The 23,718-nt window shown below is 45.0% G+C and overlaps 2 protein-coding genes across 19 annotated transcripts in view; one reads left to right on the top strand and one right to left on the bottom strand.

The window, feature by feature from the left end:
* Positions 1-14,637, top strand: part of MTSS1 (MTSS I-BAR domain containing 1) — a 155,864-nt gene extending 141,227 nt beyond the window's left edge. For 4 of the 18 annotated variants that reach the window (XM_081204545.1, XM_081204548.1, XM_081204534.1 and 1 more), the window contains 5 exons: positions 4,257-4,379; positions 5,946-6,146; positions 8,758-8,922; positions 10,165-10,327; positions 11,176-14,637. In XM_081204545.1, coding sequence (XP_081060671.1) covers positions 4,257-4,379; positions 5,946-6,146; positions 8,758-8,922; positions 10,165-10,327; positions 11,176-11,861 — 1,338 coding nt within the window. In that variant the 3' untranslated portion in view covers positions 11,862-14,637. The remainder of the gene's footprint in view (positions 1-4,256; positions 4,380-5,945; positions 6,147-8,757; positions 8,923-10,164; positions 10,328-11,175) is intronic. The other 14 variants (XM_081204549.1, XM_081204550.1, XM_081204544.1 and 11 more) reach the window with 5 other exon arrangements.
* A 1,492-nt stretch (positions 14,638-16,129) lies between these two features.
* NDUFB9 (NADH:ubiquinone oxidoreductase subunit B9) lies at positions 16,130-22,250 on the bottom strand. Its single transcript, XM_081205259.1, has 4 exons — positions 22,095-22,250; positions 18,544-18,736; positions 16,854-16,967; positions 16,130-16,386 (listed from the first exon to the last, which is right to left on the bottom strand). The coding sequence occupies exons 1-4, from the start codon at positions 22,178-22,180 to the stop codon at positions 16,255-16,257; spliced, it is 525 nt and encodes a 174-aa protein (XP_081061385.1). The 5' UTR covers positions 22,181-22,250; the 3' UTR covers positions 16,130-16,254.
* Between the last annotated feature and the right edge of the window lie 1,468 nt (positions 22,251-23,718).

Genomic DNA, 23,718 nt, shown 5'->3' with positions numbered 1-23,718 from the left:
TTCTCCCTAGCACTCCCTCTCGCCAGTCTCCTTCCCGCCTGATGCTCTCCAGATATCTGGGGGCTGCAAACAGGGTGGTGGGGCCGTGTTAATTTTACCTGTGGCTGACGATAACAAGAGAAACTATAAACAACTGCTTCCAGTGATGCAAATTTTAATCAGTATCCCAAGGATTCTGCTATCCTGCAACTCAAGTTTAGAACCTTCCTCCCATTTGCTATGCGAATTCTTGCAATCAATGTTCAGTGATCTGACAGCTGCCTCCTGGTGGCTCGGCCATAATTATTCCCCTATTTTGTACCACCCCATCCCAAGCTATTTGATGCCCCAAAGCTTACCCCAGAAATGTTTCCCTTCCTTCCATTAAATTTCAAGCTCTACAAAAGAGGTGTACAGCAACTTAAGTGGAAGTGAAAATAGTAAAAAAAACAAAACACACAAAAAAAAACCCCTGGGTAATAATTCCGTATTTACAGGATATGAGAGCACTTCTGAGAGCAGATCTCGTATGTTCAGGAAGGAGAATGTGGCGTTGCTGTAGATACCTGACAGAAACGGCTTGTTTTGAGACCACAACCACGCCTAGGGCTTGTCGTAAAATCTCTTGGTGCAAAGTTAGCAGGGATGGGAAAAGGCTTGGCTGGAAGCCTTCTCCCTGAACAGCTGCCTTTGCGTGTGATGCTGGGATATTTAACAAAAGTGTTGCATTCAGACATGCAATTTTCCCTGCATGCCCAGTGAACCAAAATGCCTCAGGGAACACTATGCCACACACCCCTTGGAAAAGACTTGGAACTATTCCAACTAGGGGTTCTTTAGTTACAGGGTCCACAGGTCCACATTCAGCCCACATTAAAGAGCACTTCACATGCTGACGTGTTTAGTGTACACCTTAAGCCAAGATCTAAAATGAATGTGAACGCAAATCAGGTATGTTTGCAAACATCTGTATCACACAGCGACACCTGTATCTCACAGGTACACTAATCAGTGATTAGCCAAAGCTGAGTCTGTTGCCAGCAGCGTAACTGGCATGGACTTTGCGTAATGTGTGAAATGGCCCAGACCATCAGTTGTCTTACTGTGCAATGCATTGTTTCTTTTGCAAGGTGGGTTCTGCATGGCATTAGCTTTTATGAAGAGATCCAGCACACAATTGGGTTTTGGTCCACCACAGTTGTAAGCGATCCAGGTTTTTGAGTCACTAAATTCTTGGAACTATGATGTGTTTTGGAGCTGGTCACAAGTTGGACCTCTCCATGTGACCTTAGCTCCATGTGGATTTCGGAACATAAACTGTTGCCCAGTGGGGAGAAATTGGCGTTCTTAATGTGCTAATGAATAGAGGAACCCCCCACTAAAGAGAGACAGAGAGAGATGTCCATAGTATCATTTCAGCGTGAGGATAAAAGGGATCATTTTTATGCCCTGGATATTTCAGACTTGCTTGAATGTCCTGCTACTCATGCAGGCAGAACCCAGAAAACCGTTTAATGTGTTGTGTGTTTTAACCAACTGACGGGCTTTCATCTTGGAGTTTTTATTCGCAAGACAGAGAAAATAACCTCGCGCTGCCGCGTGTCATCGTTTGAAAGCAGAATGTTGATTCTTGCGATAAAGCCATAGATGAAAGTGGTGTTCTGCTTTCTCTGTTGATGCTTTTTATGTGTTTTTAGCGGCCCGTTTTGTGTGAGTTCCGTTCTCTGTTGCTGAGGGACAAAAGAACGCAATGGGCAGTTGTTGCAACTTCTCGCGCCATGGAATTGTAGGGGATTGGGTGAAAGGAGGCAATTTGGCTTGGTGCGTATCCAAATTACCCCATAGCATAGTCAGATAGTCAGTTGGGAGGCTTAAACTAGCAAGAAAGACAGAGGAGGGTTTTTTCCACAGGGAGAGTCAGAAATAGTCTTGCCTGTATGTCTTATAAAAAGGTCAGTAAGGCTTGCGCCTTGGTGTGTAAAAGTTTTGCAGGCAGTGGGTTTAAGCCCTCATGTACAAGCCTGTCGTATGAATTGCATCCCTTATAATCACCTCCATGAGTAGGACTTGCTTTTGCAATCCGTCCACCCTTATTTTTTTACGTATGGGTGGGAGAAACAGGGCCTGCTTTGTGTAGGCCCTGGTTTATATGAGAGTTTCTTTCAGCCCTGCACCTCTCCGCATGTGCAAACTACAAACAAGGGTGACTGATCTAGGTCTGTCCATTTCAAAAATCTAGCCTGCGTTCCAAAGTACAGTGATACCTCGGGTTACAAACACTTTGGGTTACAAACTCCGTTAACCCAGAAGTAGTACCTCGGGTTAAGAACTTTACCTCAGGATGAGAACAGAAATCGCACAACGGCAGCGGGAGGCCCCATTAGCTAAAGTAGTACCTCAGGTTAAGAACGGTTTCAGGTTAAGAACGGACCTCTGGAACGAATTAAGTTCGTAACCCGAGGTACCACTGTAAGGGGCGACGTCCCCCTGTAGAAGCGCAGATATTGTGCACCCGTACAAAGCAAAGAGTCTCAGTTCTGGGTGAAGAAACCTCAAATTCTGTGCTTGGAATATGTAGAGCAGATTGTTGTATTTGCATATGCTTAATAGGGTTGTTGTCTCGATTCTTTGCTGAAGGCTTGCCTTGCATGCCTACACCTTCCATGGGGGCGCATGCCTTTTGCTCCTGTTGTATACATTTTTAGCCTGCTGCTATCTCATTGATGTGGGTCACTCTGTAGCAGGGCTGGGAGAGGGGGAACCTGTCGGAACCTGTGGCCCTCTAGATGAGGTGGAGCCCCAGTTCCCATCAGCCAGTGGCCCAGGAATGATGGGAGCTGTAGTCCAGCAACATCTGGAGGGCCACAGGTTTCCCACTCTGCTCCTCATAGAATTGTAGAGTTGGAAGGGATCCTGAGAATCATCTAGTTCCAGACCCCTGCAATGCAGACAAAGGATCGGACCTCACTTTATCAGCACCACACTATGGCCAACAGAGCTATCCGGGCCAAACTAAAAGCACTGGAATGTGTGGTTTGTAGGTTTGAGCTGAAGAGCAGAGAATCCCAGGAAAAGATTGGATTTAGGTGATCTATGGCACAACAGGAAGAGCGTCAATTTATTATTTCAATGTTGAGATTCTCACAACTCTCCAGATGTCTCAACACTAATTTGGGGAGGATAGTACAGACATACGGACAGCACAGGGAGACTGAGGGCAGAAACCCTAGTAATAGTAATTTATTATTTGTACCCCGCCCATCTGGCTGGGTTTCCCCAGCCACTCTGGGCAGCTTCCAATAAAGATTAAAAATACATTAAAATGTCACACATTAAAAACTTCCCTGAAGAGGGCTGCCTTCAGATGTCTTCTAAAAGTCTGGTAGTTGTTTATCTCTTTGACATCTGATGGGAGGGAGTTCCATAGGGCGGGTGCCACTACCGAGAAGGCCCTCTGCCTGGTTCCCTGTAGCCTCACTTCTCGCAATGAGGGAACCGCCAGAAGGCCCTCGGCGCTGGACCTCAGTGTCCGGGCAGAACGATGGGGGTGGAGACGCTCCTTCAGGTATACTGGGCCGAGGACTCTCTGTGAGTGGACTCTCTGACCACCAGCACCCCTCACGTAAGGCCGTATGGAAACATTGGGGTAGCTTCGAACAACTTCCCATGAAGGAATCCACATGGAAAATGTCTGCCTGGTAAATACGGATTTACTTTCTCAAGAAAGTTTTGTGCGCAGCAGCTGGTCTCCCGCTGCTGGCCCAGTTCTTGACAAATCCGTGTGGGGTTTCCATATACAGGCTTTTCCCTAGGTACCCTTGCCTAGATTTTCCCAACTACCAGCCTCCAAAGGCAAGGCACGGCCGGAGGGCCTTTGCGTTGTGGTGCTGCAGCTGTGGCTTCAGCGCTCCGCTGATCTGCTCCAAGGCGGTTCTGAAGGCGCCATTGCCTCAGCCCTTTCGATTGAAACTGAAATCTCAGCGGGGAGTTGGCACGTGGCATCATAGATGTTTGCTTCTTTTTAGAAAGCAGCAAAGGCTCTGCCATTTAGGACCCTGTTGCTTTTGTCCCTCTTGCAGTGTTGAAGGCTTTCGGCTACGTTCATAACGATCGAATTTTTGCTCTGATCTCCTAACTCTGCTTCTCTCCTCTTCCTCCTCCTGTGAATGTATTCGTTCCTCTGTGCTTTGTTGGGTTTTTGTTCTCCTGTTGGCTTGTCTTTCCTCTCCTTTGCTGTTCCTTGCCGTGTCATGGTTGCCGCTATTTTTTTAACCCAGCAGAATTCGTCCAGCTCTGCCTCCTCGGAAGCCTCTGAAACCTGCCAGTCAGTCAGCGAGTGCAGCTCCCCCACGTCAGTCAGCTCAGGCTCTACCATGGGGGCTTGGGCCTCCACAGAGAAGGTGAAAAAGGCTTCGTCTCTAAGACATGTTCTTTGATCCTCCCCGGGCTCTCAGACACACAGGCCCGAAATAGTTCTCCTGAGTGCAAATGAGAGGATGAGAATGGAAACCCGTAGCAGGCATGTCCAAAGTCCATTTCGGGGGCCTAAACAGGCCCGCAGGGGCTGGTTTAATAGGGCCCCTGCGGCAGTTTCTTAGTTTATTTCCTATTTCCTGGGGTAAAATCCTAAAAAACCTCCACAACTTCAATCCTAAAAAAAGGTTGGTCAGCCCTCACTTCATCAAATCTGACATTAGGTGTCAGGTGCTTTGAAGGCCCTAAAAAGTTTGGATACCACCACGGCATAAAGGATCGAAATTGGGTACGGGGAACTCTTTGGACCTCCAGCTGTTGCTCTGAACTACATCGTTCATCACCCTTAGTCATTGGCCATGCTTGTGGGTGACGGGGAGTTGTAGCTTCGCAACATCTAGAGAGCTGAAAGTTCCCCGCACATGATCCAAATGAATGAGTTGAATGCAGCCTCATGCTTCCAGCTGCACAGTTGCTTTTAACGCGCAGTTGCCACCTCTTTGGGTGCAGTAACTGGTTTTGTGAGTCCCTGCCTGCCACGTTCTGGAAGTGGAGATTGTTCAGCAATGATGGTAACACAAGTTGGAGCATTCACAAAACCATTTGCCAGGCATTTTGCGGTGCAGTCTGTGGCATGTCGTGGCTGTGTTTATAACCGTTAGCCCACGACAGAACCACTTTGGTCAATGCAATGGAATTGGCTCTAGGGAGCTTTTCTAATAATGCGAAGCCAAAATCTTCATGTGGTCTACTCATCACCTCCAATCATGCACAATCTCAGAGTCTCTTTTTAAAATCAGATGCCCCCTGGCATGCGTAAATCTTACTGGCATTTTCAAGTAAAATAATAATTTGGGGATAATTTCCGATCTCCACCAGAGCGAGTGATTTTAAATTGGGGTCCATTCTCATCTGGAAACGCCCCCGATTCCTTCCATCCCCTTTCATTATGTTGTTCCTAGAACATGTCATTTTCTGAGGCTGAGCTGCTGCTGCTGCTGCTGCTGCTGCTTCTCACTTGAACGCGCTGTGAAAATACTAACCCAGGAGGCGTATTAACAGCTTCGGAAATATCGCACCCCATTGCTTTCAGAATCTGAACGAAACTTGCGATTGTCCCTCAAGGAACGAGAGCATCCAAACTCCGTATTGTGTTTATCCGGCATGCATAACACTGGCCAACGCTGGGAGGTTAACTTCCCGTCCCCCCAAAAAGGCTGCCTCTCTAACAGAGTACCCTAAAGCTGTTCAGCCCCTGAAAATGATGTTTTGGTTTTTGAACGGCGATGCATATTTGAGTAACATTAACAAAGCATGATCCAGCACTGTATGGGGTGTTGAGTTGCAAACAGTTCTCAAATCTCCATGGGGTATTTCCCCTTGACTCCCAGCAATGCATGCCTGATTCACCTTGTACCCCACCCCCATATTTTGTCCTATTTATATTAATTTCTCTCCTCTTTTTTCCCCTTTTTGTTTTGTTTTGTTTCCAGTTGTCTAATGGGTATTATCACTGTAGTTTGTCCAGTGGCCCATCTTTAGCTTCCGTTGGTGCAGGCCCTTCCCCTCATTTCCCGCCTGTCTCCCACGCATGGACCCGGGCTTCCTCTTCCACCACCCTCCTTCCAGACTGCGCTCATTATTACACCATTGGGCCAGGCATGTTACCATCATCTAAGATCCCTAGCTGGAAGGTTTGTGTTTCTTTTTTTTTTTTTTGTTTCTGTCACCCATTCTCCTTTCCATTTCCCACTCCCCAACTCTACTGCAAGTTGTTGCTTCTGGAATCTCATTTAATTCTCTGCCCCACCCCAGCTCGTAATACTATTCCGAATTCTGTGATCTGACAAGGGAGTCTCCCTTAGCTCCTACTCCCGTAAATCAAGAACTTCAAAAGAAAGAAATCGGTATTATCTGAACAAGCATTTCAACAGCTTACCAAACTGTGCAGCACACTGAGACTTTGGGATGGTTCTAGGTTAACCGTTGGTGCTCTCTGGATAACAGTTTGATAGGACTTAATTGAGGGTGTGCCTCTTATTAATAAAGTTAAGAAGTAGGGAATCTTTTTCGTTTAACAGGCCCTGATCCTCATCAGGATTGGACTCCAGGGCCAAATTTGACAAGTGGCCAGGGTTGCCAACTTGTCAATCAACTGACCTCACAATGACATTGGGTGCCAGGTGCTTTGAAGGCCCAAAGTTGCGACTTCAAAGCACCTAATAAAGTACTGCTAAAACAAAAGGGTTTTTCCTCCTCCTGTTAGCAGGGCTTTCCGTGCAAACCCCTTCCTTAGGAAGCTGACCCTGCAGGCCAGGATTCGCCCATAGACTGGAGGTTCCCTAACCCTATGCTAAAATTAACACTAAAGTTGCTCATGGTATCTTTTCCAGGGGAGATCCCTTGAACAGGGCCTTGCATTTCCTGTTGGCTCTCATTCACAGCTTCACCCCTGGAAAAACTTGCTGGGACAATCACTCCCTAGTGTAACTTACGTTATTCTTTTTACCATGTGCACACACATGAAGTCTTCCTGCTTGAAGACTACATCAGTTACATTTGCCTAATGTACAGTTGGTGTCAAATGAGTCAATTTACTAGGTTTCTAGATTGCTTTGAAAGGAGCACATTTGTTGGAAAGGAAGAAGGGAAGAAATGTATCTGCAGTGCCCCGGGCAACCCATTATTTGTCTGTCTGGCCTGAGAATCTGTTGGGAACGAGGGTGCAGATATGAGTCCCAGACACTTGCATGCTATTTTGGTTTTGAAAGGTGCCTACCTGTGTACTTCCCTTTCTGAAATACACACCAGGAGTTGACCAAAGCAGGAGTGTTTCTGCTTATTTTAAAGGGGTACGTGGCGAATTAACACCCAGGTGCACCTTTCAGAAATGGTGTGCTTTTGATTTGGGTATCCTTACATGGGTTCAAAACATGGCATGAGAAACTGCCCTCATCTAAACGACGTAACCATGCACTGGGCTGAGTTTACATTTGAACTTAAAAGTACTTTCGTCTTATTAAATGAATATTCACTGACAAAGTGATTTTTAAAAGGCCTTCATATGAAGCGGCACCCCCACCTACCCGCTAATATTTACTTTGTGTGAATAAGTAGGAGCTCCATGCTATTTACAGAAGCAGGGTATTTACTGGATTGGAGGAAGGCTGGGGAGGTTCAGCTCTTGCTAATAGATCTCCAGACCTGCATAGAAGTAAAAACTTGAGAGAGAGAAATAGCCTGCCAGGTTATTCTCTCCCTTCCATCTTAAGGGAGCTTAATATATCAGTCCTGCTTTGTCTCCAAACAAGATCTGGTTGCAAGGCTGATACCCATAGCAAGGACTCTTCCCTTTAGTGCAACTCCTTGGCACTTTTCAGATGTTTAAAGTTCCTCACACATTTATCTCAGTAATGCTTACAACTGCCTTGCCAGGGACATTTGTATTAGAACATCCCCCTTACTTCAAATTAGGGTCAAGGAGGTTTGATCTTGCCCTTAACAAATAAGCCTGAACATTATCTATTTATGGGGAAATTGTGATGGTTTGTTACCTGGGGTAGCTTTTGAAGTTACACATTTGTGGGGAGGGGGGCAGGAAGCACAGATGTTTCATTCTTCCAGTTCTCTGCAGCGTTCTTAATGTCTGTTGCCTCTCCGTTGAACAGCTGTGCATTCCTATCCTGTCCCCCAAACCCTCCCACCCATTGGCCCAATCACATTAAAATGACGCCATGTTTCTGGCGCTGTATTTTTATCAGTGTGGCTGTAAAACAATTTTTTTAAAAAACCCAATTATTTCCTCCTTCAGCCATTTGGAAAGGGCCTTTGTGTGTTGGCAGCTTATTCCTCAAAATGGAGATTTCCCCAGCTATATATTAAAATAGGCTTAGGAAAACCAAGGTTTTATGAAATCCTAGCAATTGGAGCCAACAAAGTTGACTTCCTTCCGCTGCATTTCCTCCCCTGTCTGCTCTAGAGGGTTGGGAGAAACCCCAGAACAGATCAAGGGGTTTTTTTTGGAGGGGGGAGAGGGACTCTCATCCTCAGCTTCCTAAGCCATCACTTAGGAAGCTGAGATCATTACACCAGTCACTGACTCGCTGCTGTGCTGTGCTGTTGCTCCTGCAATGGAGTCAACCTGGCCTGTGCCTTGCTTTGAAGGCAAAGCTGTACATGAGTTCAGAAAAACAACATCTTAAGACTGGTGACTTTCCTTTAATAAAAAGCAGAGAGCCCAACACGTATCTTTGCAGAGAATATGCAATCTGCATAAACTTTTGACTAATGGGATTTTTTCTCTAGGATTGGGCTAAGCCAGGTCCTTATGACCAGCCCTTGGTAAATACTTTGCAACGCCGGAAGGAAAAACGAGAAGGAGACCCCGCCGGGGGAGCACAGAGTGGACCAGCTCTGGCCACCGAGGAAGCTCAGAGACCTCGGAGCATGACTGTGTCAGCTGCCCCAAGGGTGAGACTCGGTTGTTCTTTGTTGTGTCCCCAGTAGACCTGTTCATCCAGTACCAAATGGGCCCAACTGAGCCCCAATGGTCTTCTGAGTTGCACAAACATTTCCTGCTTATCATAGAATCGTAGAGTTGGAAGGGTCCCAAAGGTCATCCACTCCAGCCCTCTGCAATCTTGGAATCTTGGCTAAAGCATCCGTGACAGATGGCCGTCCAACCTCTGCTTAAAACAAGGAAGGAAGGAGCCCACATCCTCCTGAGAGAGCCTGCTCCACTGTCGGACAGCTCTTACTGTTGTGCTTACTTGCAGAGCTTGAACACTTACCGTATTTTTCGCCCCATAAGATGCACCTGACCATAACACGCACCTAGTTTTTAGAGCAGGAAATCAAGAAGAAAAATATTCTGAATGAAACAGTGGATGTATGATTTTTGTGGTTCATGCTGTGGCCACAGACATGTGATCTGATGGTGAGTTTGGGGTAGCCCAATGCAAAAATCCTGCGAATCCATGCTTTGTAACCACAGTTTTGCACCATTGCAGCCTCAGGAAACAGTGGATACATGATTTTTTTGGTGCAGGGTGTAGCCATGGACATGCTATGTGATCTAATGGTGACCCAATGTAAAAATCCTGAGGATCCGTGGGCTTTTACCTTCCCCCTCCCAGGCAGCCTCCACTAGCGTCCCTCATCTCTCTCCTGATCCCACCAATCAGCTGTTTCCTTTCAACACTCCCTTCCCTCTTGTTTGCCATAGTGTCTTTTCCTTACCTGGAGCAGTTTTTTGCTCCTCCTTTTCTTCTAATTTCTCTCCTTATTGCTTTAGTCTTCCTGTCCCCCCCCCCTTTTGCAAGTTTGCTGTCTTTACCTCTAGCGTCCCTTATCTCTCTCCCCGATCGGCAAACGATCAGCGGCTTTGTTTCAACACCCACCTCCCTCTTTCAAAAAAAAAAGAAGAAGAATGATCTGCTTTTTGCCCCTGGGTAATTTGGCTCCAGGGACCACACATTCGCTCCATAAGATGCGCAGACATTTCCCCTTACTTTTTAGGAAGAAAAAAATGTGTCTTATGGAGCGAAAAATACAGTACTTTGTGATGTTTTGGTTGGTCTGATCATCTAACGGGAATAATGTTGTAATAATCTGCTTTGTGCGGAAGGGGTCGTCACAGCAAGAGACCCTTGGGGATCATCCTAGCTATCCCTGTTCCGCAATCCTAACAAGAGGCCTCTCTTGTCTTTTTAGCAAGGAGAGGAGATGGAGGCCTGCGAAGAGCTAGCTCTGGCTCTGACTCGAGGGCTGCAGCTGGACACCCAGAGGAGCAGCCGGGATTCCCTGCAGTGTTCCAGCGGCTACAGCACCCAAACGACCACACCTTGCTGCTCAGAGGACACCATCCCCTCACAAGGTAAGTAATGTGCGTGCCCATTTTTTGCTTCTTTGGAACGGCCAAGCCAAGAAAGTTGCTGCACCTCTCAAGCCTTCTGCATGCTGCAGACTTTGTGCATTTTACAAAGGCTCATCATGCGTTGAAGAGATGGTAGTAAGGAGAGCTGAAAAGAACATTGTTATTTCACATCTGACAACCAATATGTCCCTTTGGTTTCAGATAGGACATGGGTAGAAGAGTCTAAAAGCCCAAGACACGAAATTTCATATCCCTCTAGCAGTTACGGTGGCTCATTTGCCAGGAGTAATGTATTTAGCATTAACTCTGGAAAAGTTACATATACAGTGGTACCTTGGTTCTCGAATGGCTTGGCTCCCGAACGCCACAAACCCAGAATTATGTGTTCCGGTTTGTGAACGTTTTTTGGAAGCTGAACTTCCGACGCAGCTTACACTTGACTGCAGGAAGCTACTGCAGCCAATCGGAAGCTGCGCCTTGGTTTCCGAACGGTTCCCGGAGTCGAACGGACTCCTGGAATGGATTAAGTTTGACAACCAAGGTACCGCTGTACAGTGGTACCTCGGGTTAAGAACTTAATTCGTTCTGGAGGTCTGTTCTTAACCTGAAACTGTTCTTAACCTGAGGTAACACTTTAGCTAATGGGGCCTCCCGCTGCCGCTGGAGCACGATTTCTGTTCTCATCCTGAAGCAAAGTTCTTAACACGAGGTACCACTATACTCAATTCTGAGCAGACCAAGCCTCCTGTGTAAATTTTGCTCATCCTGCTGCAGTTAGCGGCAGTGAAATAAAAGCTCGCAGCAGTTGAAGAGTCGTAGTTTCCTGACTTGCCTTTTTCCACCCCCAGTTTCGGACTACGACTATTTCTCCGTCAGCGGGGACCAAGAGCCGGAGCAACAGGAATTTGACAAGTCTTCAACTATTCCGAGAAACAGCGACATCAGCCAGTCGTACCGCCGCATGTTTCACGCCAAGCGCCCTGCGTCCACCGCAGGCCTCCCCACCACCCTTGGGCCTGTGCTGGTGACTCCCGGCGTGGCGACCATCCGGCGGACCCCTTCCACCAAGCCGACGGTCCGGCGTGGGACCATAGGGGCAGGGCCGATACCCATCAAGACGCCCGTGATTCCGGTCAAGACGCCAACCGTCCCAGACATGCCGGGGGGGCTGCCCAGTGTGCCAAGCGGGGCTGAAGAAAGCCCTGAGCAAAGCCCGGAGGCCGGAGGCGGCAATTCGGTTGGAGTTGGTGCAGCTTTGCCGTGGAGTGGTCAGGCACCCGCCAACCCTCCCGCTGTGAGCCAGAAGCCGAGTGCTGGAGAGGAGCAGAGACAGGCAGCCGGGGAAAGGGAAGGAGAGCCCGGAGAAAGGGAGAGCCCCAACATGACTGCTCCCCCATGCCAGCCGGTGCCTCAGTTAGGGGACCAGAATCTGGGAGAAGCCCCGCAAGGCGAAGACATGCTCAATGCGATTCGCCGGGGCGTGAAGCTGAAGAAGACCACCACAAATGACCGCTCAGCGCCCCGCATTTCCTAGACGCTGGACCACTGCCAGTTGACCAGCTTAACAGAGACTACCTGATGAAACCGACTGTCTGTCCATTCCACTGTACAATCAGAATTTGCAGGATGCTCATTAGCAAAGCAGCTGGAAACGTTCTTTAAAATGGAGGGCAGCGGGGGTGGGAGGAGGGAGGGAACCTGCAAACTAAAACGCTTAAGGCACAGCCTCTTTCTGATATTTTTATTTTTAATTTTTTTGTAAATACTGCTGATTATTATTTTTTTCCTGCACATTTTTAACCTGAGTTTCCCTTTTGATTTTTTCCCCCCTGAAGGTGCCAAATCCTGTGTAACTTTTTTATAAACACTTTGTACAAAACAAAAGGAAAAAAAAGTTTTACATGCGTACAAAGAAGATCAAGTAGCTTAAACTTCGGCATGGAGAGAGTAGTAGTAATGCATTCTCGCTCTCCCCGGGAATTTTTATTTTGTATTTTTTTTTGCAAAGCACCTTGTCATGAGAAGGATGCGAAAACCAGCTTTTGTTTTTTAACGTACGAAGGACGTGGCAAGAAACAGGTCCTCGCTGAAGTACAGTGACTTTTTTTATGTTTGAAAGGCAGGAAACAGCAGCTGATTGATTAAAGCAATATATAGTGGAAGAGAGAGAGGGGGAGAGCCTGTAATTGGTTAGTATTTAGGGGATAGGAAAAGGGGAGGGACTTTACTGTTGCACAAAAGTAGCTTAGCGGTAGCTTCAAGATACATGCGTCCCAATAAGCCATATTGGATTGCAGTGTTTGTTTATGTAGGAAGTATATGGGCGCTTTACACTAGGAACACCTCCTGTGTTTAGCCTCTCCCATTAAAAATTGTCAAGGCTCAATAAGATCTCCTGCCTAAGAAGAGCCTCTGTGGACTATTCCTTTTAATAATCATAATTTGTATTATTCCAGCCCACCCTTGTCTTCAGGACTGCACAAGCAACAACTTTTGTCAAGTCATGCCATCTTAAGCCAGGTTAGACTTAAGAACTTTTTTTTGTTTTCTCCCTTCACGTTGTCTCGTTTTTTTTTCTTTTTTCTTTTGTTAGGGGACAGTAACGAAGAAGTGGAGAGAAAGAAATGCGTAGACTTGAAAAGGGTTGTGGTGGGGAGATTTACCAGGGAGTTCTTAGTTAAAAACTTCTCATTAAACTGGCTATGCTCAGCAGGCTGGGCAGCTTAACAAACAAACAGCAAACACCCCACTAGTTTTGAGGAAACAACTTGATCTGATGGGGAACCAGCTGAGAATTCTGATGAAATGAGAAACGTTTATCGTAAGGGGCCTGTTTTTCCTTCTCTTAAGTGACATTTTGGGTTGGCTTTTTTCATAAATGCTAAAAGCTTTGGGGGAATGCGGGAGGGAACGGGCACACAGCTTTGCTTTTTTTATTTATTACAGGGGTTACGGGGGGTTGAACTTTTTTTTTTTTAAGAGACTTCTTAGCAACAAATTTTAGGAAAGCTGTTAATAAATTTATAGATGGGGTTTTTTTTCCTTCTCTTTTCTTAACATGAAAATTGCTGTGGTTATAATCCATTTCATGGGGTCGGTAGAAAACGTGCATCACTCGTGCACCACGGGTGTGCTGCAGTTTTGTGGGTTGTATCTTTTTATTTTAAAGCATTCTGCAGTCTAAACGAATACCGTCTGCCTTATCTCTATATGGGCAACGCAAGCGGAATTAACGGATCAACAGACCTGCGTGTTGGTGGTTGCAGAGAAGTAGCCCCTACAGCGGGAGGAGCTCATTTGGGCGTATGCTCACACATCTACTCCTCCACGGACATTCTTGAGACTCCTATTGGCTACCATCTTGCCTACATAACCTCTTATGCTTTAAATACATAACTGCATTGGATGTGAGACGTATTGTAAAACTGTTATAGTCACTGTGTTCTATATACATTTACACTGCTGTGGTTGCTTAACACTTTTTTAAGTTATGGCTTCAGAAGCAAAACAAAAAACACAAGACAAAAAAAGCATGATCTTTAATTGATAAAGCTCTCCTTTGATGAAAAACAAGCTCCTTATTACTTCAAAACATACATTAAAACAAGTAGTGCCTCTGGTATAATAAGCCCACCCAATCTTGATGAAATAGCGGATGCGTTCTGCAAATGATGCTTCAAGATCTTTTCCCCATCACTAAACTAAGGTGGGGCGGGGAAAACAGTAATTGGACTAAAATGGATGCAGGGGATCACGATCATCTCCTGGCAAGCTTCATGTTGAAATCAGCTGGCATTTCACAAGGGCTCAGCAGTACTCTTGTATAATTCCCGTTAGTTTTTGTGGGGCTTGGGCAGGAGAAATTCCTGATGGATTGGATCCAAAAGGTATGCATACAAAACATTTTTTTTTTTAAACCCAGCTGTACTCAAGAAGTGCAGCTCCTCTTTAGTTCTTTAAACACTAGGATTTACTCTTGGTTTAAAATTTTATTATCAAAACTGTTGCCAAAATTCAATGTTTAGGGTGTAACAAACCACTTTGAATCATTCTGTTGGGTTTAATTTTTTTTGGTGTGTGTTCCTTGCCTATTGTAAAAGCAGTGTCACCGTTTTTTAAAGGAAAAGATGTTTCTAATGGTAAGTTATTGTGGTTTAGTTGCTAGTTTGTACCGAGAGTTGACCTCTCCCCTCATGCTTTTTTGTTCTGAATTGCTATAAATAAAAAATTGCTGTTAACTGTGTTACCCTTCTACATTGTAATGATTGCTTCAGCCTATATTATAAATAAAGACCTGCTAATAAACCTCATATTTTAGTTGCCTAATCTTACTCCATGACCCTCATTTCAATAGAAGGCTTTGCCACTATGCCTTTTTAAACACCAGCAAAGTATTATATAGCAAAGTATGAACTGGGCGTTAACCACAAAACTGACACACAGAAAAAAAGGAACATTTCATTGCAGGTAAGAGAAGTGTGTTTGAATATTCCATATACCTTCCAGTGTAGTGTATTCACCTGACATTGTAGCCTTCCATTTGCAGCCACAAGAATAACATTCTATGTCTTTTCCCCCTGCCTTCCCATCAAAGCATGCCCAAGGCAGCTAACAAAACAGCGTGACCCACATTTTGTGGACTTCCCAGTACAAAGTGGATGGTATAACATAGCTGCATCTCACTGTACTTGGTTTTAAAGAGGGTCCACTTGCACAGCTTGATGATTGAAGAAAATATGAGCTGTAGCAGTACAGGTTTGCACATCAAGACATCCTCTTTCACCCCTTGCCTACCTTCCCCACCTGACTGTAGGAAATCATTGTGCTAATAGGATGACTTTGTTCGATACAACCCTATTACAATAAGCTTATCTTCATCAAAAAGGGCTTCATACATTGAATGCTTTCTCATAGGTTTAGTGTGAAATGGCTATTGAACTATATAAAAACAGTCTGAATTCTGGAGGTGACCTGGGCATGGTATGTAGAGGCTGTTTGCTCTGGAACAAGGATGGGGAAACTCCAGATGTTGTGGTCCTACAGCTTCCATTATCATTTGCCATAGCAGCTGAGGCTGATGGCTGCCGCAACATCCTCTGTAAAGACAAAAGGTTCACCACCCCTCCTTTAGAGCAATAATAATCTTGAGTGGCAGTCCATGGCCCAGGTCTGTTGCATTTCATATCCACACTACTGCTCCCATAAGGCAATTCCTAACCTATACAGAGAACCAGACTGCTTAAGAAGGGCAGAGTGCCAACACACTCATCGTTCCCCACCAATATCTGGAGGATAAGGACTCCCAAGAATACATAACTGGGCAATGGGGCGGCTGTTTTAAACAGGGTGTCCCTACTTTGGGAGAAACTGTTTTGTGCGTTGGGTTGTCATGCCAACTATGCGATTCAAACTCGCCCAAGCGTTAATCTGTTCAACTTCTGGAAGCAGCATAAGAGGAAGAAACAGTTCCAGGTAGGGGGTTCCATAATTAAAGAGCTACTCTTCTCCCTGCATATACCGATACTAAAACAATATACAGTGGTACCTCGGGTTAAGTACTTAATTCGTTCTGGAGGTCTGTTCTTAACCTGAAACTTCCTAACCTGAAGCACCACTTTAGCTAATGAGGCCTCCCGCTGCTGCTACGCCACTGCTGCGCAATTTCTGCTCTCATCCGGAAGCAAAGTTCTTAACCTAAGGTACTATTTCTGGGTTAGCGGAGTCGGTAACCTGAGGTACCACTGTACTGAGGAAGATGAGGTGCCACCATAGTCCACACTTGAATGTTCACACGAACGCCACTGATTGACACTGAACTTTATTTTATTGGGTACATGTACCACAGTAATGCATGCAGACATTCTTTGTACTGGTAGGGCTTCATCTCCTCTTGGAGAAGTGTTTTTGTACATGCAAAGTTGATCTTTTTATGCTGGACGCTCCCGTGGCCTAGTGACATACTGCCACCACAGGGGAGGCAGGTGTCCCTCCTTCCGTGCTGGAGGCAGGGCTTCCGTCTTGGGCCCATCTGCTGGGGTTTCTTCTTGAAGCTGCTGAACCTAGAGAGTGAAACCAAGTCAGTAGCCACCAAGAGTACATCTCCAAGAATTTATTTATATAGAGTTGCCCACTTCAAGCTTGGTGCCCATACATTTCCACAGGAGACTATAGCAATGCATGCTTGTGTCCTGCTGGACTGAACATGTATCGGAAAGTTTCCCATGCCAAGATAAGATGGAGGTACTAACTGGTATCCTGAGCGGGGAGAGAAGCAGCTATCCAGATTAGCCACTTAATTTGGGATGGGCAGCATGCCACTGAAATGCAGTGCTGTGCATTTGCAAAGTGAGAATGAGCTTTCAAAGATGATAATGAGGTATCTAGGCCTCATGGTAATGACGACATTTGAAGACAGGTTGTTAGGAAACAAGCAGAATGTTTAAATATATGCGACTGCCATTTTTTTTCTTTCTCAACACACAGAAATCTACACTGCAGTACATGTAGTAGAAGCAGCAAGACCAACCTCTTTCTCCCAGCTTTCCATCCTCAGCTTCTTCCACTGCTCTCTCTTGGCAAAGTAGTCAGGATACATTGCCTTCTCTGAAGGATGCCATAAATCTAGGAACCATTCGGGTGCCTGTCAGATTGGAAACCAGACCATGACTTAAAACACTGCAATAACAATGTAGGCAAAGATTGCTTGTCTCTTAGAAGGCACAATGTTTCTCCTGTAACGCTTCAATGTGCTCCTTTGTTTAAGAGGCTAGTTTAATAAAGACCCAGTAGACTAGTTTAATAAAGACCTAGCAATTTTTCGGCTTGAATTGCTGCAATGTGCAGTTTAAACCAAATTGAGAAGAAAGAATTACAAGGTGTGCACCCCATTGTGGGGCTTCATTTCTATGAGTCAACTTGTGCCACACAACTACTCTTCAGTCAGAAGATCCTACAATAAAATACTGGACTATAGTCAGGAGAGCCAATAGAATAAGTATCATCTATCCACCTTCCAAAAGACTCTCAGTGAGCCTAAACGAAGAGGGAAGAGGCCATAGCTTGCCGGAGCTCGGTGCGAGAGCTTTCTTTGTATGCAAAAGGTCCCTGTTCAGTCCCCACCATCTCCATGTTGGAGCGAGCAGCATGGCTGGTAAAACACAGGACAGGTCTACATCTGACTACAAGACAGCTTCACATACCCAATGAAAAATATTATACATTTCCTCATGGGCTCCTATGGCAGCAGACTGAGCAGCTACTAGAAAAGAAGAAATTTCGCCATCCAACTCATTTGGTAGAGGTATGGGCAGAACTACCTCACTTTCCACATGAATGGTTGGTTGCCAGGGACCATTTGGGCATGCACTACCTTTCTGATATGTAGGGTTCCAGTGACCCGCAATCACTCCCACCCGTTAAAATGATGGATCTTCTGGATACAGTGGTACCTCGGGTTAAGTACTTAATTCGTTCCGGAGGTCCGTTCTTAAACTGAAACTGTTCTTAACCTGAAGTACCGCTTTAGCTAATGGGGCCTCCCGCTGCCGCTGCACGATTTCTGTTCTCATCCTGAAGCAAAGTTCTTAACCTGAAGCACAATTTCTGGGTTAGTGGAGTCTGTAACCTGAAGCGTATGTAACCTGAGGTACCACTGTAATATGGTTCTTCTGCTGCTTCTGAAGCCGATAATGTGAGCTATTTAAAGGATGCACATCTAACCCTCCAGCTTGTACTCCTCTTCAGCATGGATGAGAGTGACAGTAGGATCAATGCAGCAGGTATTTGTTATAATGGCAGAAGCAGCGCTGCTCAGTGCATCCATCTTCTTGCTTTTAGGAGGCACATAGGTTCCCCCTTTTGATAATACTTTATTGGAAGACAACTTCTGTGTTCTAGCAAAAATTTGGTCTCTCTACCTCTCCATGACTCTTTGTTATGCCCAAGGCCTGATACTTTTCTCACTTACATTTTCCCATGTCTGAAGTATACTCCTGGAACTCAACGATTTCATTTTCTTTGGGAAAAGAAAACACATCAGCCCTTTCTTTTTCCCTTCTGACTGCTCAAAGGGTTGCGCCCCCCCCCCCAATTTAGTGTACTTCTTGTACTAATCAATACTCTCTGTTGAAACTATGATAACTATCCCAAGCATGTGCACAGTGCTGTTTGCAACGGATTACGGAGGTTAGTCGCAAGTTGCCTTGTAATGTACTGACCTTGTAGCACTCGTATCTCTCATAAGATGTGCCTCCTGGAGCATCAGGAAAGATGTAAGGCTCAGAATGTTTATTTTCCCAAAATTCTTGTTCACCAGCCAGCAACAACTTGGATGCTTTCACCATATCTTTTTCATCCTTATGTTCATCAAACCGTGCTCTCAGCAGGCAGGCGAAGAATCGATACCTGTCCCTGAGAATGCAAGGAAAAAGAAAAAGATAACCATCGTGAAATTACAGGTCCCTGATATAGGCCAATGAAGATATAATGCTGCCTGATCTCCCAATCACAGTTACTAGAGGGCTCCTCTGCTCCTTTCCGCCTTCTCAAACACAAATCCCTTTCCCCTTTTTAGAGCTAACCATGGTTATTATTTTTTTATGAACCATTTTTTTAAAAATCCAGTCTGCATTTCGGTCATTTTATGACGCTGTTTTAACAATAGCTTTCTCTGATGTTGCTAACTTTTAATGTCAGTTTTATTATTTTATCACCATTTTAACAACTGTTCTCTGTAATGCATTTTATAATCTAAGCTGAAAAGGTGTGTAACTATTGTAGTGACAGAAGTAGCCCTGTTTGTACCATTCTGCAGTCGCTGAGAGTTAACGCACTGTCAGATAGCTACACACAGATTGCTCCATGGATAAAATGTCATGGGGCACCATATTCATAGGACACCCTGTAAAATCCACAACCACTTACCCAATTTTCCCAATGCACTAGATAAGAATTCTACTTAAGACTGTTATAATAGAACCATTCCTATGGAATGGCCACTAGAGGGATCTAGTGTGTAGATAATGTTTCACAAAATTAGAATTTTAGGCATAAAGCCCTAAACATTATCTAAGATTCTAAGTAGCTGACTAAGTAGCTGTGAGGGGATTTATAGCCATGGATCACATTTTAAGCACAACTGAGCGTGCTAGACACTCCTGAAGACCTAAATATTCCCTGTATAGAAGGGAATTTGGCCCCATATTATTCTGGTTGTCCCCTTTGGCAGCTTTTTCAGCTCTATAATATCGATTTTGAGATACAGACAGCAGAATTGTATACAAGTGTGTTCACACCACAGATTTGAATGACAGCTTTGGCTTTCCTAACAATCCCTAGAATAGAACTGGTCCTTTTTTACAAAGGTGCTGCACGGTGGCTTGACATTTTCACTGAGCTACACAACACTACCCCAATATCTAATTTCCTCGTTTGTCTACATGTGAAGATACGATTGATTTGTCCCCATGTATATCACTTGAAACTTACTTTCAACCTCATCTGTCATTTTGTTGCCCATTCACCCAGTCTGGAGCGATTCTTTGCAGCTCTTTCCAGTCTGCTTTATTTTTCAACATCATCTGCAACCTGGTCACCTCACTGCTCAGCCCTTTACTTTAAAAACATAGGTGCTCCTGAGGAATAGGGTGGTCAGGAAGCACAGCAAGGGGTAAACAATAATTAACACGGGAGCAAAGACAACAAGACCCGTGAGCTCATCTTAACCCTTGTTAAAATGATTTCAGGGAAATGCTCAAACCTCACCTGATCCCCTCAGCCCACCCACCAGCAAACATCAACAAATAGCAGAAAAATCACAAAATGGGTGAGGAGAAAAGAAAGAGAAGGGGTGGGGGGTGGGGAAACATTAGTACCAGAAATATTAAAAGGTAAAATTTTGCCATGTCAGAAAGCTTGACATACAAGGGATGTTGGCAAATGCATCATGTTTCTATGTGAAACACAATAGTAAAAAGTGTAATTAGAACGTTAGAGTGTTGGACTACAACTAGTCATCCCCAGGGTCAAAATCCTATTAGCTATGAAGCTCACAGTGACCTTGGGCCAATCACCATCTCTGAGCCTAGCTTTCCTAACAGAATTCACAGAAGGGCAATACCTTGATTAGGAATGTCTAGAAATTGTTCAGTTTGGTTGTGTATTATTTCATGTTTTATTTATTGCTTAGAATCACTTCTGTATAATAATAATTTATTATTTATACCCCGCCCATCTGGCTGGGCTTCCCCAGCCACTTTGGGCGGCTTCCAAAAGAATATTAAAATACTATAATACATCAAACATTAAACAACTATGTTGTAGTTATGCATTTTTTCATGTTATAAGCCACCTCCGGCATGGTTTGAACTGTGGAAAGGCAGCATACAAATAAAAGTATGTACGTATTTATGTATGTATGTATGTATGTATGTATGTATAAATTAATACTATTAAGTCTTACCATGCTCTTTTTTGGAACAATGAAGCTCCCTTTTTACTTTTGGTCCTGCTATTATAGTACAGTGGTTCGCAGTACCACCCTGGTGTGGCAGCAAGATTCAAGGACAATCAATATTATTCACGTTCTTATGTAGCTGCATTATTTTATACTTTCTGGATGTCCTATTATAAATCAAGCATGGCTAGGAGTGGTTTCTTTTTGTTTCCCTTTTTTAAAAAATAAAATTTATTAAGGTTTATAGGGAAAAAATACAAAACTTGAAATATTTTTCCTTTTTTACCAAACCAAGACTTTCATACAGATACAATAAAAAAAGAAAGGTTTGACTAGATGACCCTTGGGTCCCTTCCAACTCTAAGATTCTATGAAAAATTTAAAAATCGGAGAGTAAAGAACTTCCAATTCTTCATCCGTCCGCTATATAAAACCAATATTCAGTTTTCCAAGGCATTACTCATGAATTAAAAATCTGGTGTGGTGCGGGGAAATTTTTATTCTGAAAGAATGGTCCTGAGAAAAAAGTTTGAGGACCACAGTCAATGGGTCTGCTTAGTTTTAGATCACTGTTCACTACATCTGTTTGCGGACCACTTCAGCAGCGTTGGAAGTCATAAAACAAAGCTTTACCGCTTGTTTTCACCAGATAAGAATCTGACCCATTGCTTCTTTCAGAGACTTACATAGCCCACAAAAACTTTCAGAGACCTATAAGACTTATGTTTATTTGGTTCTATGTTTTCAAGAGAATCCATCTTTTGGTTCTATGTTTTCAAGAGAATCCATATTTTGTAACTTTTAGAGAGTTAGAAGATTTCTGTTTATTTGGTTTTGCAGAGAGTGCATATTTCATATATTTCGTATTGTTCTATAAAGATTATATAGAGTTTATATTGACATCTCATTGTTGCACTTGGTCATCGTGTTGCCTTTGGATATTACTAGCTTTTGATTAAGCAGACCTGACTTATTATGCTCTTTTTTCCTTACCCCCCCCCCCTTTTTGGTTCAACGGGGCTCCCTTTCCCCCTTCTGGCCCTGCCTCGCAGGGTTGTTGTTGTTGTTGTTGTTGTTGTCCTGGCGAAAAGGGAGGGCCGCGAGGAAGAGACACAGAAGCAACCACGAGAGAAGCTGCCCGGCCCCCCGAGAGGAAAGACAGGAAAGAGGCGGAATAAACGAAGGAGGTCTGAGCGAGGCCCTGTCACGGAGAAGGACAGAGGCCCTCCTTCTCCCTCGGACCCCGGCAGATAACGGGAGAGGGCGGCCAAAGAGAGGGGAGGGTCCCGGGGAGCAGCCCCCCCCGTCTCTCACCGGAAGATGCACCAGGACTCGAGGTGCCGCAGCGCCCGCTTGTAGAGACGCAGCACTTTCTGCTGGTGGGTCAGGTACGCCGCCATCTTGGCTGGGCCGCAAGCTTCTTCACCTTGCCAAGGAGGGCTCGCCGCAAGGGATCATGGGAGGGTGACGTCAGAGGAAGCGGCCTATCCGGGCCGCTGTAGAAATACGGAGGGGAATATAGAGATAGGAAAGAAGAATGTAGAGATACGAAGTAAAGGGTAGAGTGGGACGAAGACGCAGATAGAGATAAGGAATTTAGAGAAACGCACAGGTTAATTGGCAAAAAGCAGATAAGAGATACGGAGGCGCAGGTTACAGCAACAGCCAAGGCGACATTTTTCCACCTTCGCCGCATCAAGCAGTTGGTCCCTTACTTTTCCCGCCCCGGCCATGTCTTCACTCAAACTTCTTCCTAGGTCGTAGAAATGACTTGGTTTGACATTGTGGAGGCTTGCCGAAGGTTCCTGCAGAAGTAGACTGAAGTTGATGTTTGTGTGTGCTTTATTTTACAGTATTAAAAATGCCTAGCTTCGGATTATTTCGGTCAGTCAGGACGTAGGACGTAAATGCATGTGACTAGTTGTCTTTTTCATCTTGCCAATACCACTGCTTCAGGTTTCCTCAGATGCAAATATTCCCGCAAAAGTAAACAAGCAAAACCCACCCCAAGCTGCTCATTTGAAATTCATGAGTACTCCAAGTCCCAACTCCAAAGTTTAAAGGGGGGAGCTGTTTCTGTGGTTCACTAATAGGCAAAATGCAGTGTTGTGTAGGAAAAGAAGCATTTGCTAGTAGCTTTTATTCTTAAATAGACAGCCGCTCAGCTTTGCTCTAAAACTAATTTGTTAGATGGTCAAACATGAAGGCTATGCAGACCTCTGCTTGCATTGTCCCATGAGGAATCTGAGGGAAGTATATTTTATTAAATACAGGCATTGTATTTAATATTGTACTTACCTTTCCCGCCCCGACCTGGCCACAGTGATCCATGCGACGGTCACCTCCAGGCTTGATTATTGTAACTCACTCTACGCGGGGCTGCCCTTGAAGCTGTCCCAGAAACTCCAGCGGGTGCAGAATGCTGCAGCGAGGCTCCTCACAGGGTCTCTGCCATGGGAGCATATTCACCCAGTGCTTTTCCAGCTGCACTGGCTCCCGGTGTAGTACAGGGTCAGATTTAAGGTGCTGGTTTTGACCTTTAAAGCCCTTCACAGCCCAGGACCCTCGTACCTACGGGACCGCCTCTCCCGGTATGCCTCACGGAGAGCCTCAAGGTCCATAAATAGCAACACCCTAGTGGACCCGGGCCCTAAGGAAGTTAGATTAGCTTCAACCAGAGCCAGGGCCTTTTCAACACTGGCTCCGGCCTGGTGGAACACTCTGTCTCATGAGACCAGGGCCCTGAAGGATCGGATTTCTTTCCGCAGGGCCTGTAAGACGGAGCTGTTCCACCTGACCTTTGGCTTGGAGTCAATCTGATTCCCTCCCCCTCTTTTTTCCCCTTTCTCCTCCTGTGATGAGGCTGCATTTTAATGTTTTAATGTTGTATTTTAATCTTGTTTTAAAGTTGTATTCATTCAACTTGTTTTTATTATTG

Source organism: Podarcis bocagei (genome assembly GCF_964188305.1).
Source record: "Podarcis bocagei genome assembly, chromosome: 8".
NCBI classification, from domain to species: domain Eukaryota; kingdom Metazoa; phylum Chordata; class Lepidosauria; order Squamata; family Lacertidae; genus Podarcis; species Podarcis bocagei.
This window is presented reverse-complemented; position numbering and strand designations above follow the sequence as displayed.

Coding starts and splice junctions, on each gene's coding strand:
- NDUFB9 (XM_081205259.1), bottom strand. CDS start 22,180: ATGGCGGCGTACCTGACCCACCAGCAGAAAGTGCTGCGTCTCTACAAG. Junction 18,737..22,094: donor GAGTCCTGGTGCATCTTCCG/GTGAGAGACGGG, acceptor TTGCATTCTCAG/GGACAGGTATCGATTCTTCG. Junction 16,968..18,543: donor AGAGATACGAGTGCTACAAG/GTCAGTACATTA, acceptor CCAATCTGACAG/GCACCCGAATGGTTCCTAGA.